The 15,056-nt window shown below is 44.0% G+C and overlaps 1 protein-coding gene across 2 annotated transcripts in view; it reads left to right on the forward strand.

Annotated features, from left to right (window-relative positions):
* MDGA1 (MAM domain containing glycosylphosphatidylinositol anchor 1) overlaps window positions 1-14,177 on the forward strand; it is a 1,353,685-nt gene extending 1,339,508 nt beyond the window's left edge. For both annotated transcript variants that reach the window (XM_069608760.1, XM_069608761.1), the window contains 2 exons: window positions 2,563-2,671; window positions 11,019-14,177. In XM_069608760.1, the coding sequence (XP_069464861.1) occupies window positions 2,563-2,671; window positions 11,019-11,110 (201 nt within the window). In that variant the 3' untranslated portion in view covers window positions 11,111-14,177. The remainder of the gene's footprint in view (window positions 1-2,562; window positions 2,672-11,018) is intronic.
* The last annotated feature ends 879 nt before the right edge of the window (window positions 14,178-15,056 follow it).

Consider the following 15,056-nt stretch of genomic DNA (forward strand, 5'->3'; position numbering starts at 1 on the left):
GTGTTCCCAGCTACAGAGCTCATAACATTGCAATTGTGCCTGGCATCAGGGTCTCCATGATGAATGCTTGACATGTGACTGACTCTTCCCCAGCCCTCCTGGTCTTTCTGAAGGCCATTGATCTGTTGCCACAGACTCTACCTATTATTGTTTAAATAGCCCCAGTTATCCTAATGGAAGCAAATTCAGCACCTGAAACCTCATGCACCCAAAACGCATCACTGACTCTTCCCTAGCCCTATAGAGGTCAATGTGTGTTAAGAATTGTGCTAAGAATTGCCTATTTTGTGATATTATACACCACAGAAATACACAATGTGTCAACCTCTCAATAATTAAGAGTAGACCCAGGCATGACTTTGCTGATCTATTATGCAATCTTATTAAACCCCACTTCAACTTGATTAATTTGATCAATTTCAGAACAATGAGATTATTTTACCCAGATTCCAACTTGTGACCTGAAGCTTATGCATAGATCTCTGCAGTAGGTGCCTCAACCTACCGAGATATCTTCATCGTTTAATATGCAGTCCTACTTGGATAACATCCTATGATGCACAGGACTCCAATGTCCTCTTGCTGACCCCACCACCAAACCTCAGCCAACCCCTCTCTTTTCCCTAAACGTTCTCTCCATTCCTGATGCCTTTTAATTTATTTTGTATCTGTTTGTCCTAAGGAATCAGACCGAACTCGCCTGAATCTCTCCCTAACCTCTCCCGAACTTCCCTGAACATGTATGGCTCTTAAAGGCGATTTGGGAAGATTCAGTTTGGAAGAAAAATCCACAGGAATCCGCAAATCTACCCGAATCTCACTAGAAGAATCACGCTGGAGAAAGTTCATCCATGCTCACCTATGTATTACCCACACTAATCTTAAGAAAATATAAGCGATAAAAGAGTCTGATCCTGAACCCCCTGAACTTTTGCCACCCCAACCTCTGGTTCAGTTTAAGACCCACACCTACCTCCTCTCCCACTGGGATAAGACATGTTGATCACAGTGTACTCCACGGCTCATATTGCCTCCCCCTAGTGCCTTGAAGGGGTCCAGCACCCTCTTCACCCATCTTCACTTTGCTGTCACAAACTCTGCACTGCCTTACTACCCCCAAATAACTCCTCAATAGAATAGCCCCTCCCTTGATCTAAGATCTGCCCCCCTAGTGCCCTCCCAGAACACCTTCCACATTGCATCACCGAGAACCTCCCCATGTCCACCACTCCCCTGGCAGGGTGTGTTATAAGCGTCCCCTCGTACACTTCTCAATGTGCATCTGGCTACCCCCTAGCAGTCTCTCCCTTGCAGACCATTCTCCCCCAAATACTCTCTCTCTTTGACAATCTCATGCACCATACATATCGGATCTCCAGATGTCCTGGACTACAACTCCCATGTCCCCCCGCCATTGAATATGATTGCTAGGCTTGATGGGAGTTGTAGTACACATCTGTCGGGTCAAAGTTTGGGAATCCCCTACCTAATGAAACCCTGCACAGAGCTTCTCTTCCAGGTGCACAGCAATACGTTAGAAACACACACAGTTTGCAGGTAGAAGAGCGGCTATGGAAGGGGGCTGCGGTAAACACAGTACCTCTCATATCTATCACTTAATTTTCGTTACACACAACTAGAGATATTCCATTTAGCAGATTCTGTGCTACCATCCCTTAACACCAGCTGATAGGTGCTAGTGGACTCCTGCTGTTTCCTTGCACTATCAAAGGGATGAGCCTTGCTTTTATTGACAGTAACACATCCATGTAGTGCACAAAGCCAAAAGTGCCTTCATGAGTTTATTCAATATCTTATATTCTAAGGAAACACCATCTAGGCCGCACACTTCCAGGTAGTCGTTGACACGCAACCATGCGTCACCAAACATTAAGATGCTAAAGAAAATAAAACTGGTCATGTCAGAGCGCCAGTGGTGTAGCTACTCCACATTACAGTGATTCACAAAAGTACAATCGAGTAACTAATAATAGTAATTTGTGTGTGTGAATTTTCACTTAAACAACATACAAAAATGGAATTCACTTTAAACATATTTGTGTCACGTGATATCAACAGAAGTTTCATATAAGTTCAAAAAACATAGATAACTAATTGAAACAGGTAATAGTCAAAGCATATAATTGCCATGGGTCAGGGTATGTAGATGCCAAGTCAAACCATATACGGTCAAGACACGTATATACCAGAGTTTACATATCTGGTTGCCCAGGATGAGATTAGACAAATAAAATAAGCAGGCAGACCTTACTAGTTGACATTAAAATAGGACTTCTCCTAAAGATGTGGTGCTGATTGGCTGTTCTCAATATGAATAGGGCAGGAAGGAGAGACCTATGTAAGTCAGAATGCAGGTGCTGTGGGCCTTGCTGTCCCCATCTCTCTATAAATGGTCTGGCCATGGTGAAGTACACAAGCAGTGACTGCCTGCCCGCCAATCCTGAGATAATGTCAATCACATTTCTAGATATTAAGACGTGTTATGCCTGGGGAGCATATGACCAATTATCTAAACTTGCTTTGATGTTTTCCTTCATGCAGGTCATCTTCGAAGGAGTCCGAGGCTCAGGCTACGAAGGGGACATTGCGATAGACAACGTGACAGTGAAAAAGGGGGCATGCCCCAGTAAGCACAACAGCCCGGATAAAGGTGAGTCACTGTCTGAAAGGCTTCCGGAGCATGTGTGGCCTTCAGGTGGCTGAGTTTAGAGTGATACTATAAGCTCCTTCCTTTGGTGTACCCAGTCTGCGGCAACTTGGTAGCCCTCGTCCTGCCATTTAACATCAGCGCTCCACTCCCCTTCCTTTCACTTATACCAATCCTTCTGTGTAAAGTCTCAGGAAACAAAATGGATTCAGTTCATTGACTAGAAAAGGAACCTGCCAGTGCCATTGATTAGTAAGTAGCATTCCATATGTGGCCACCAGTTTACTGTTCCCATACATGCAGCATACTTGGGGTTCACCCGGAGAGAGTGTGTCATGGGTGCGCCCCTTCCATGGTGCGGGAAATTCAGTGATGTCCCCATATTGCAAAGAACCCTGCCCTTCTTCCCCTTTCCTAAGATCCTTCTGCTCGAGGTGTTCTTCCGGGGAAATCCACCGGAACAGCTTTTTTTGTGTGAACGGAGGCTAGCCATTTTCCTACTGAATAGGAGGCCGTTCCTGGTTGTTCCTTATCCTTTCTACTTCCCCCGTTGTTAGGGAAAATTTCACTTACTGCCATTTTACCTCTACATTTGTGGACCCCCCCCCCAGACTTTTTGTTTGTATTGCATCCTCCTATCCTGACATTTGCAAGTGGAGCACAGCCTTCAGCTGCACTCCACTGGGCTTTGCTCATCCTCACGTGGAAATTGGCATGTCGTTCATGAGTCATTCTGTAAAGACTTCAATAACCCCCCTTATTATTCTGTTGGGACACACATTCCCCCAATGAAATCCTACGCAACTGGGGTCTTCCATAATCACTGCGACTTTGTGCTGCTTTTTGCACCCACTAAAGTTCATAACTGGGTGCTGCTATACATTTTTTAGCAAGTCTTAACACCACTTAGTAGGTACTTAAATCCTAACATGCACTTTCAGGCCGGACAAAATTAGTCGAAGGGAAATGGTTCAAGCCTTGGACTGTCATCAACCTAAACTCATACAGGTACCCAATGCAATCCCTACTCGGCTACCAATGCTCACAGGGAGACTTCTTTAGGCACATCATTCTTTCAGCGTACCAAACATTTGACTCCCAGATGAAGACTACTCTTTCCTTGAGCTTCATGCCACTCTGCCATACTTAATGCCCAGACGCGTCTGCCCCACTTCCACATGCATATCCCGCAGCTGCAATGGCTCGAGCATGGATAGCGGCAGAGGGCCTGGATTATCACGGCAGCATTTATTTATTTATTTATTTATTTATTTATTTATTTATTTATTTATTTATTTATTTCTACCGCGCCGAAGCCAGCAAGCATCAGGGTGCCACATGTAGACGCAGAGTCAGATTATACAGACAAGTCACGAGACAACATGAATCTACGGATTTTCAGGTGCGGTTTGGCTTAGATTAAGGGAGTTATCTAAACAAGTGGGTCTTGAGTTTCTTTCGGAAGGTAATGTATGAGAGCTCCAGTCTTATGTGTGGTGGGAGGTTGTTCCATAAGGTCGCAGCTTTGGTGTGAAATGCTTTGCTGAGTCCGTTGGTTTTCCTGAAACTGGTGGTTACGAGGTTGCCCTGGGCTTCAGAACTTCACTGCTGCAGCGCTGATTCCACCCAGAGCCCCTATTTGATGAGTTTTCTTTTGGGCAGGGAGAGACGAGCAGTGTGTGGACTCGCCAAAGCAGCCAGTGGGACAGTCTTTGCCACTGCAAAAAATGTATCCGTTGAGTGTTCGACAATGGACTTGTATAATCACAACCACTCGCACATTCCTGAAATCGATCTCTTATTTTATATCTTTCTTTTATTTTGGCTCAACCGTTGTTTGTAGAAAAGAATATCAAACAAATCATTCACACAGAGGGTGATTAGACGGTAGGCCATTTTAGGTCATAGCAGTTTACGTTTTCAATAAAAAAACAGCACATTGGAAGAGAGGCTCAAACTGAGCTCACAAAATGGAGCCCTTTTTACAAGTCCCTATTCATGTCTCTAAACTACCAATGCTTGTGCTGAGAAGTTCACACAAGAGTATATAAGCGTAAAATTAGCACGGCCGGTCACTATGTACTAGCTGCCACCTTGAGGATGGTATTTACTGCCTACCCAGCAGGGCAATAGATCAGGTGGCACGTTGGGCATGGATAAAACTTGCACATAGACAGGGAGCACATTGTTTAGAGACTGGAGAGGTGCAGTTTATTTTCTTTTAAGCATATAAATGATGGGGAGAAAAGAAATAAAGGTGTGTGAGGTGTCTCACCAACATGCAACGTAGTGTGTTGCAGAGAAGGGCACATCACTTGTCATGTGAGATCGACGTGGGTGTAAAATGGTGTGAACGGGCAAAATTCCTGGGGAAACAATCTTTCTGCGGTTTTCGATGATTCTGTACTATTTTGGATTGGGTTCCATGTATGGATTATGACCCCATCTGGGTCTTCATCTGCGTTTTAATGCAGGCATAGAAGCACAGATCCTTACTGACTCTGGGGGCACCAAGAGCTGGCATAAGCTATAAGTATCCACAGTAATGGGGGCCAGCATGTTCTTATGATGGTTGCGACTACTGTACACAAACTGGGCTCAGAGTGAATTTACTGCTTGCAGCCATGGAAGGCACAGGTAACCCAAGTACCCTCCCACCCCCTGGTTCCCATGCCTTTTACCACTGCATGCAGTGAGTCATCAATAACAAGTGGCAACTGCATGGTATGCAGATGCAGTCATGGCCACGTGCTTCCCCACGCCAATCAAAATGATGCTTTTTAAAACAGCTTTATACAATGCTATAATGAATACACTGCCCGGCCGGTCTCCAAACTTCAGAATCTCAACCTAGAGTTCCTTAAACTGGGAGTTCTCCCTACCATCGTATCCGAAACTTCAACTGGACAATAAAATCCTCTCGGAAATTTTGGCCTTAAAGGCCCCTTCCATTACTCCTGTTGATGATGCTTCCCAAACACACAGGTTCATACCTGGCAGATCAAAGTTGGCTAACCTGAGGAATGTATTTAAAGTTCTAGCTCTTCTTGACCCTCATTTACTGGTAGTGGCCGTGCACCTAGATATCGAAGAAGTGTTTGACTCAGAGTGGCCCTTTGTGTTCTCAGTGCATTGGATGAAGGGGTTGGGGAAACATTGTCTTTCCCTGTTTCACCTATTCTGCAATGAGCCTATAGCCAGGGACCTAACAATTATCGAGATGACCCAGACAGGCATACCCATTGTCTTACCTTTTTCGGCCATTGCAATTGTGCCACTGTCTTTACAGGGGATTACTAGTCTATAACTAAATGGTTCTCAGGTCTTATTAGGCCTAAAATGTACTTCTTTATGTCAGATTTCTTCGGCTGTGATTTGTCGAAGAAGTTAAGTTTGGGTAGCTTTGGAGCAAGTCTGAACATTTGCTATTAATGGAATCCATGCTCTGGTGGCAACAGCTGGGGTTTAAGTGGTGCTAGGATTGGGTGAACATTCTTGGGGTCAATGTAGCTAGAGATGCCACCACATTCCAACCATGTTGGAGGAATTCTCCTCTCATTTCCGTGATAAGTAGTGTTTCATTAATCAAAATGGGCATTCTCCTGAAATACCAATATTCAGTTGCAAACATCTCATTAAAACTTTTCCCGTCGATTGTTCAGTCAATTAGGGTCTGTTGATGAAGGTGACCTGGGTAGGAAAACATTCAATTTAAGTTGGCACACCTTAACTTTGCCTTATAAAATGGGGGAATCTGGGTGTTCCTGACCTCGAAACCTATTATCTGGTAGCCCAAACGGTAGACTCCATATGTTGGAATAGTCCTTCTCCTTATGGGTAAAACGTGAAACTGGAAAGGATAGCAGTTGTACCTGCCAATCCCGAGACTCAAAATGAGGAGGAAATCAATGCTGTGACCACTAAACTCTGGGCTTGTGTTCAAAGGTACTCAAAATATAGTCAATCGTCATTATTTGGATCCCCGTTCTGCTTAGGCAGGATTTAATGTCTAGATATCACCTTTGACGCCAGCATTGTTAGACAGCTGAGCAAACTGGCCTTGGTTGAGATCCAAAAGCAGTTTATAAATGAACGGTAACTCACCTTGGGTAGATTTCGGGAACTTGGAGGTACTTTGGCTATTCCCTCAATGATTTTTGCAACCCTTGAAAGGTGAAATGTCCTAGAGATTGTACCAAGCTGCCAGACGCTCCTCCTGTGACTTCACTGCTATTCCTGTGATTAAATATATTGAGTGGGTGAACTTAATCTGTAAGGCAATTTCATCACTGTCCCCGGCTCAAAATTAGAAGCAAGATTTGACCAGAAGTGGGGCTTTGTCTGCGGAGTAATGTGAAGAGTCAGTGCTACTCCGCTTAGAATTGGATTGCCCTGAAGTGACAAGGATGTGGGCTCAGATCACCAATTTTCTCTACAAAATGATGGAAGCCAACATCCCCACCGATCCTTTGCTTTGTTAGCAGGGCTCAGTTCATGCTGTGGCTTGGCCAGAACAATGTTCTGTTGTCTTAGTGCTCCTCATAACCTGCAGATAAATCTGGATTCATTGGGTGGCACCTTCCGAGAATGGTATAGAGAATTGAATTGGGCCAATGATTCTGAGAAGTTCAGAAATCGCTCCCCTAGTTACAATCCCTCTAAAGGCTTCTTGTCACGTGTCCTTCAAAACTTGAGCCATTCAACCGGTTCTAAGAGAAACCTTAGGTGACTTTGCTCGTCGTTGTAACATATTTTCTCTATACAAGCACTGTGGCTTTGTGCCTCCCATTGTATTGTATGTTCTGCAGGTTGCACGTGTTTAGCTCTGTGCATACCCAAGTTTCCTTATTATAAATTCTTTGTAAATTTGAATAAACAAATACAATTAATGTATTAACAACGGGAAATTTGATACACCGTTGTAGGCCGTTATCCAATCTGTATCTTGTTTGCAAGTGATTTATTGTGATTTTCTGTATATTCGTTTCATGATACTGTAAGTTACAAGCACATTTGATCTACCTTAAGGAACTATAGTGGTTAGCAATTGATGAGGCAGATCCTAGTAATAGTCACATTTGTCTAGGCATGGTAGGAAGGATATAGACTATAACATGTTATGGCATCGGATGTTCAGAATTATGATCCCGCCCTTTTGTGATATGTACACAGCAATGACAATCCATGTGTGCACATATTTATTGTATTTGTATTTTACTGAATTTATAAAGCACTTTCACCAAAGCACTATACAGAATGATGTGGTACAATAAAGAAGGATGAACAAATAATGCCCAAAAAGAAAGGAAGAGAGGAGGTTATCTTTTAAGGTGGTGCGGAAGCTGGAAAGTTTAGAAGAAGATCAGATAGCAAGAGGCAGAGAATTCCAATATTTGTGAGCCAGTGAGAAAAGGAGTGAAAACAAGACTGTGAATGCAGAGGTATAGGAACGGTCAGAAGAAAGAGGGACTGGGAATGTATGGGACCAGTAGGAATGTTGAAGGACACAAGAGATGCAAAATAAGTGGGGATCAGGTCATGAAGACATTTAAAGACAATATGGAGGAAATGAAAAGGAAGCCGAGATTCAAAGGAAAACCAGGAAATGGAAAGGAGAGATAAAGAGATTGAGGTAGGAGCAGAGAAAGAAACAATGAAACAGATAGAGAAATTAAAGATACAATGTAGTGGGAGGAGTCGACAAGCAGGGAGACCAATGAGTAGAGAAGAACAGTAGTCTAGGTGGGACAAGATCAAAGAGGAAATAAGAAGCTTGGTAGTTTGAAAGGTAAGAAAGGGATATGCTTTACAGATATTGAAGAATTGGAGGCTACAAGAGTGTGCAGTGTTGGATATGTGGAATGAGAACAATAGAGTGGAGTCAAAGTTACTGTCAAACAGGTAAAAAGGAATAAGCAATTGGGGAAACAGCAGAAGGGGATGGATAAATAGAAGGGGTGGTGCAACAACGGAATAGAATTTCAATGATACCAGAGTTACGATGGAGGAAACGACTTGATGGAGAAGAGACAAGCCTTGATTGTTGAATGAATGGTGTAAAAAAAAGAAAGAATGTCAGGGAGATTTGGGATTCATCCATGTAGAAATAACATTGAAGGCTTCAAAGAGGTGATAATGTCAGCAAGGGAGGAGGAGTAGAGGGAGAAAAGAAGATAACAGAGCCATGGGGAACACCGTGTTGCAGAGCGAACGTGCCTGAGAGCTTCCCAGTCCATGAATTAGAGGAGTGATTAGATGTAGGATTGGAACAATGTAAATACCAAACCAAAAATAATCAAGGTAGTGAGAGGAGAAAGGAGCTGATAATGATACATAGTGGTGAAGGCAGGAGACAGCTCAAGTAAAATCAAGATAGAAGGATGCTGTACATGACGAGCACTAAGGAAGGAGTTTGTGACACTGAGAAGAGCATGTTCAGTGAAATGGCAAGGAATAAACCAAGACTGAATTGGAGAAAGTAGAGCGCAATGATCAAGAAAGATAGAAACTCGGGCATTCGCTACATGTGCGAGAATTTTGGAAAGAAAGGGAAGGAGATAGATTGGATGGAGATTGGTGGCAATAGACGAGTTGAGAGAAGGTTTTTTTAAGAATGGGACAATCACAGCATGTTAAACGAAGAAGGAAAGCAGGCAGTAGAGAGGGAACGATTGAGAAACGAATTGAGAAAAGGAATGAGAGTGGGAAAGATCATAAGTATGGGAAAAGATAGGGTGGGGTTGAATTTAGGCACAGTAGGGTGAGCATGAACAATGTAGCGAGCAGTACCAGAGTCGGTAAGTAGAGAAAAAGAGGAGACAGTGGAGACTAAAAGGGAGACCACTTAGGAGAAGCAAACACAACTTGAATGGATGAGCATAGAAGGAAAAGTTTTCAGTAAAATAAATTGGAAAAAGTTAAGAGGTAAGTGAAGTGTCAGGAGGAGAAAGAACTAGCGTATGGTTCAGAAGTTGAAAGAAGCATTGTTGCTGTGGGGGGAAAGTGAAAGAATGAGATCAAAAAAGTGTTATCTTTTAGCAGTAAGGGAAGTTGTAAGTCGAGTGAAACATAGAAAGAATGAAGATCTGCAGACAGATTAGATTTTCTTCTGCACCTCTCAGTTCAACACAGTGAAGATCAGAGGGTCAGGAGGTGGAGGAACAACCAGGGTTGTGAGGGTTTACGCAAAGGTCGAAAGAGGCATGCAGTATGGAGAGAAACAAGAGTAGAGAGTGCAGAGGAGACCAGAATTGAGAGAGGACAAGGCTGAGTCAGCAGAGAGGTGAGAAAAGTCAGAAAGAGATGGGAGCGTGAAAAGAAGGCAGTGGAGGAGGAGGAAGGAATGGTGGGGAGGAAAGGGTGAGAAGGAAAAAGAAAGACGAGAGTGATCGCAAGAAAAGAAAGGCCAGACCGAAATGGATTAAATGAAACAGGGAAATTAGTGAGGAATATAAGATCAAGAAATAAACCATAAACATGGGAAGGAGGTGTGGTATATTGAAGAGGATGATAGGATTGTATTATGGGAAGAAAAGAAGTGGGAGCATGAGCCATAGAGAGATGAAGATTGTAGTCACCAAGCAAGATAAATAGGGAACCGTGAGGTAGAATTGGGGAAAGCGGAGAGTCAAGATCTTCACAGAAAGAAGAAAGAGGACCTTGCGGTGGACAGACAATAGAAAAGGACATGGCCTGGTAGTACAGGAGAAGTGGTACTCAAAGGAGGGGAACGCGGAGGGGAAGAGGACAGGGAGAAGGAAGGGGGAATGGAAGAGGAGACCTAGACCGCGTCTGATACCAGTAGTGCGAGGGGTCTGAATGAACATAGTACTGGGGGTGGTAAAAGAGGCAGGAGTAACTGAGTCAGTGGGTTGCTGCCAGGTTTCCATAAAACAGAGAAATTGCAAATTAAGGCCAAAGAAAGTATTTCAGATTATGTGTGATTAATTACAAATTGAGCGAGCATTAATTAGACCAATAGAAACGGAAGGGAGATTGGTATAAGAAGGGACCGAGGTGAGAAAGGTAGGATTGTGAGTGCAGTCAGAGTGGGAGGAATAGGAGAGTATGCGATAAGAGGTTGGGAATAGAAGGAGTCATGCATAGGGGAAATAAGAGACAGAAAGGGAGTGGAAGCAGGGCAAGAGAATGTAAAACAAACTACTAGAGGATGGAGTTTATAGCAGGCGCCTGGTAAGGAATAAGTAGGAAGCCAACAGGCCAAATGTGTCCCGGGGGGTATTACATGTAGCAAGATTATTGGGGCGCCACCAAGCCTTTCCTTGCAGTTGACTAATTGTCTTTTTTCGCTTCTTACATGTAACCTTTTTCCTCTTTTTTCCTCCTGCAGCTGTTGCACCTCCTGGAAGCCGAGCCTCGCACCTCCCTTCGGCATTCGTTTGGGGACCGCTGACGTTTATCCTCTACGTGCTGCTCAGATGATTAGAAGCTGTAGCTTCGGTCCAATATTGACACTTCCCAGCTCCTTGCCTGTCCCCCCACTGCCACTTTACCGCCTCCCTCTCTTCTCCCACCTGATTGGCACACCAAAGTGTCCGAACCTTACCAAAGACCGACGAGTGTGACCATGTAAAGGAACCTCATCAGAACTTGAGGGATTCCTGGAGACCGTCATCACGTCTACTGAGAGATTGAAGGGATACATTGAGATGAAAATAAAGAAGGATTACAGGGGGGAATAACTTTTTATAAACAGACTGGACTTCCTTTGGAAGAGTAAATATAATTGTTTGACACAAGCAAACATATAAAGCACAAATTTCTATGGTAACTGTTAATACTTGCTGCAGAGTCTTCTCAGGGGAGACCCTCAGTCACTTTGCTGATTCTCAGTGGTGAATGGTATCCAACAGCAGAAGCCACAGTGACAAGGCTACTGTGCGGAGCCAGCTGCGGCGTCACCGTCATCTCGATTCTTTTCTACCTACCTGAACTGCTGCCCTGGGCCGGCAAAACTCATATATGGCAAACACACTATCGCTGCATGTGCTTCCTTGTGCCCATTACATATTCCATAGTCTCATGTATCGTATAATCATGTGCTTCAGGTGTGGGAGCTGAGCTAATGCAGCAGTCAAGCTGGAAGGAAAAGAGACTCTACGACTACTTGTGAATGGTCAATCGCCTTGAGCAACATATGGGGCAAAACCTTTGGTGTCTACTGTGTGTAGAAGAGATTGACCTGCTTCATGTTGCTTCATTCTCTATGGAAGGAATCTTAAATGAGTGGGATTGTGGTGGAAGTTCTAAGATCTGGCAAAGCAAGAGGTTGCCTGGGCTTCTAACACAAAGTAGGGGCAGCCACATGTGTAATTGCTGAAGTGTATGGTGGATTAGCCAGCTCCCACCTTATCCTGATTGTTATTCTTCATTGGTATTGTCATTATTATTATTACTATTATTATTATTATTATTATTATTATTATTATTATAATGTATTGTTCTTCATCTGTATGTTGAAGTGCTTGAAAGGAAACAAAATCTGCTGCCCATGGCTCTATAGTTGACACAATTGCAGACATAGGACGATCAGAAATCAAGTGAGACTCAACAACAGCAGCGATAAGTGAGACAAGATACAAGGTTGACATTTGTGTACACTAGCAGGGACCAGAAGAGCTGAAGGCCTCCTGTGAACAGTTCAAGAGAAGCACTTGGCTTTGTTGAGTTATCGTTTCTGAAAATCTTCAAATGAAGACTGACGCACCGGAGATGTGTCGGAAGTGGCAGAAGATAAAGACGGGTACGTGGGCAAGCGTGAAGGTGGATCAAACCATGTTACCTAGAGACTCGCAGAATTGTATAGATACTCATGTTGCAGTGTGAGGTTCCCTGCCACACGCAACCTCTGGCTGTCGGAACAGGTCAGAGATCGACAGTGAGAACCCTGAGCATGTGACCGCAGAGCCGCAGAGCCAAGATTTGGGACTCTTCATACATGTGGCATATTACAATATCTCCCTCCACCGCCTCTGATCCTGAGGGTGTGGGTGCCGGATCTGAAGGCATGATTGAGGAGATCAGTCTGTGTGGTCACAGTCCTCTTTGTACACCACGGCCTTTCGAGAAGATGGCCTACACAAAGACAAAACAAGCCGTTTACTTTGGTTGCCCATATATCTTCAACAAGCTGTTAAGTTCTTGGGGGCAGCACATGTGTCTTTTAAAGGGGCATCTTTGAGTTCCCAAAAGGGATATACACTTACCTGTGTGTTGCTGAGTGTACTCAGCAGAGCCTAGTTAAATGCAAGGGATCTAAGACTAAGATTGGTTCTCAGCGGCTTTTCAGAGGATGGAAGTGTCAGTAATCCCCCGATTCTGAATGTAATATGAAGACATATGCAAGGGAGTGGGCAGCTGGGGAGTGGCTCTCAAGAATGTAACTGATGGATATGTGTAGCTCTTACAGACGCTCAGCTGAAGACAGCGATTCTATATCTCATCACTTTGTGTTTTATTTTATGAAGCAGACCGCTCGACCCAACCCCACCGGTCATTCCTTTATAGATGAAATTGAACCACCAAGGGGACTTCCTATATAGGCAAATACCATTACAAGGGGAGCAAAAGCACACTTACCACCACCTGCCCATTTGAGAAAGTAGCAAAGGTTATAGGAGGGGGCAGGAGGCTTCATACTCCCGTAACTTCATTACAGGATCTGCAAATCCCGGCATTGTACAGAGCTATGCTGGAGTCATAGATGACAAGTCCAGTGTTTGGGTAAGCATGAGCCCTTAGAGTTCTCCAACTAGGATATCGCTTTCAGCGATTGAGAGGGGTCTTATCCGTTTCACTCAGGGGAGAGGCGTTGAGAAGATACAGCGAGAAGGAATTGCCAGGACTCCAATTGTGGTGTTCATACAAGCGCACATGCTCACACGAGTGGTGTGCCGGTCACCCCCAAACTTGGAACGCTGGCCTTATTGACTACTAAGAATACCAGGTAACACAAGCAAGCGCAAGATGACTCTTCCCAGAGAAGAGCTACACAACCCGTGCGTCTACGGTCCGTAGTCGCAGATGTGTTTGTCCGCTGTTCACACACCCTTCAATGGAATCTCAGTGCGTGGCTCTGGAAGGGACCATAAGTGCTGCTGTATCAGGAGCAAACACGACCATCCCTCCTCGTTGCCCAGTGTGGGCACATGCAGGGAATTTATAGGAGTTAATTTGTGTTGGCGACAAACTGTACAAAGGCCAGGAATAGGAAGGAGGGGTGGTCCACGCGAAATGTCTCATTATTCAGCGATGGCTGCTGCGGGGTGTGGCCATGAACACATGGAAGCTCTATGAGTTTGGCCTCCTCTATGATTCGCTCCTGGAGTACTATTTTTATTCTGTAATTGGAAATGCCCAGTTAGGGCAACAGTAGATTGTTCTAGTCCGTTGAACAAATAGGTCAAGAGTTATCCTGTACCTCTCCAGCTGAGAATGTTAAAAAATAAAAAAATAAAATCAAAGGAAATAAAAAAGCTATACAAAGAAATCTTGCACGTTCTCCACTTGATTTTGAAGATAGTGATGTATGCAACATAAATTGTAAACTGTGTTCTCTATGGACCATCAACAGCTTCATTAAGTAACCAAGTCCATGTCTGAACATTGACAATGTAGCCAGCAATCCAGGTAAGAGTTGCGTTTCAATCGTTCTATGTTATTACGACACCCGTTTTTTTTATGAAAACATTTTGCCAAAAAAACTCATCAACATTTTTTATACATTATTATCCCACCCCAAGCCCCCCACCTCTACATATTTTTTTTTATCTTCCAACCACCCCAAACCTTTATATGCCCTTTTCCACCGCCCAAAAAAATAGCGATTTGTATTTTCAGCACATTTCATAAAAACACCAGTCGAAAAAACGGGTGTGGATGAAAGGACGTTGTACGATTTCAATGATGGTCAGGCCCCCATTAAAAGCAATTACACTTCTTGACAAGTTCAAAATATCAGTGTACCATCACACATGGAAATAGTTCCACTGTAACCCATGATACATGTTCAAAAGCAGACATCGAAACAGATATATTTGTCAAAGACGTATACGCAGCACTACGAAGGTTCCAAATAGCCTCTTTGATGGGGTGGTGGCACTCAGGAAGGCCTACAATCAGAACTTAGTTCACGCTTCCTAAGCCCAGAGGAAATACCCTTCTCGTCCCATCAGTAAGACAGTCTATCAATGACATTCTAGGCAATTCTCCACCAAGAGCATCAGTACCAAGAACAACCTCAGCAAAGCAACCTCAGGCTCGTGGTAAGAGAGAGCTAGAGACCTGATGGCACTGCATTAGCACCCTAAGGCCCTCATTACAACACTGGCGCTAAACCATGGCGCTATTAGCACTATGGTTGGTGCCG

This window comes from Ambystoma mexicanum, chromosome 4q (assembly GCF_040938575.1).
Source record: "Ambystoma mexicanum isolate Mex_15411 chromosome 4q, UKY_AmexF1_1, whole genome shotgun sequence".
In the NCBI taxonomy this organism is placed as follows: domain Eukaryota; kingdom Metazoa; phylum Chordata; class Amphibia; order Caudata; family Ambystomatidae; genus Ambystoma; species Ambystoma mexicanum.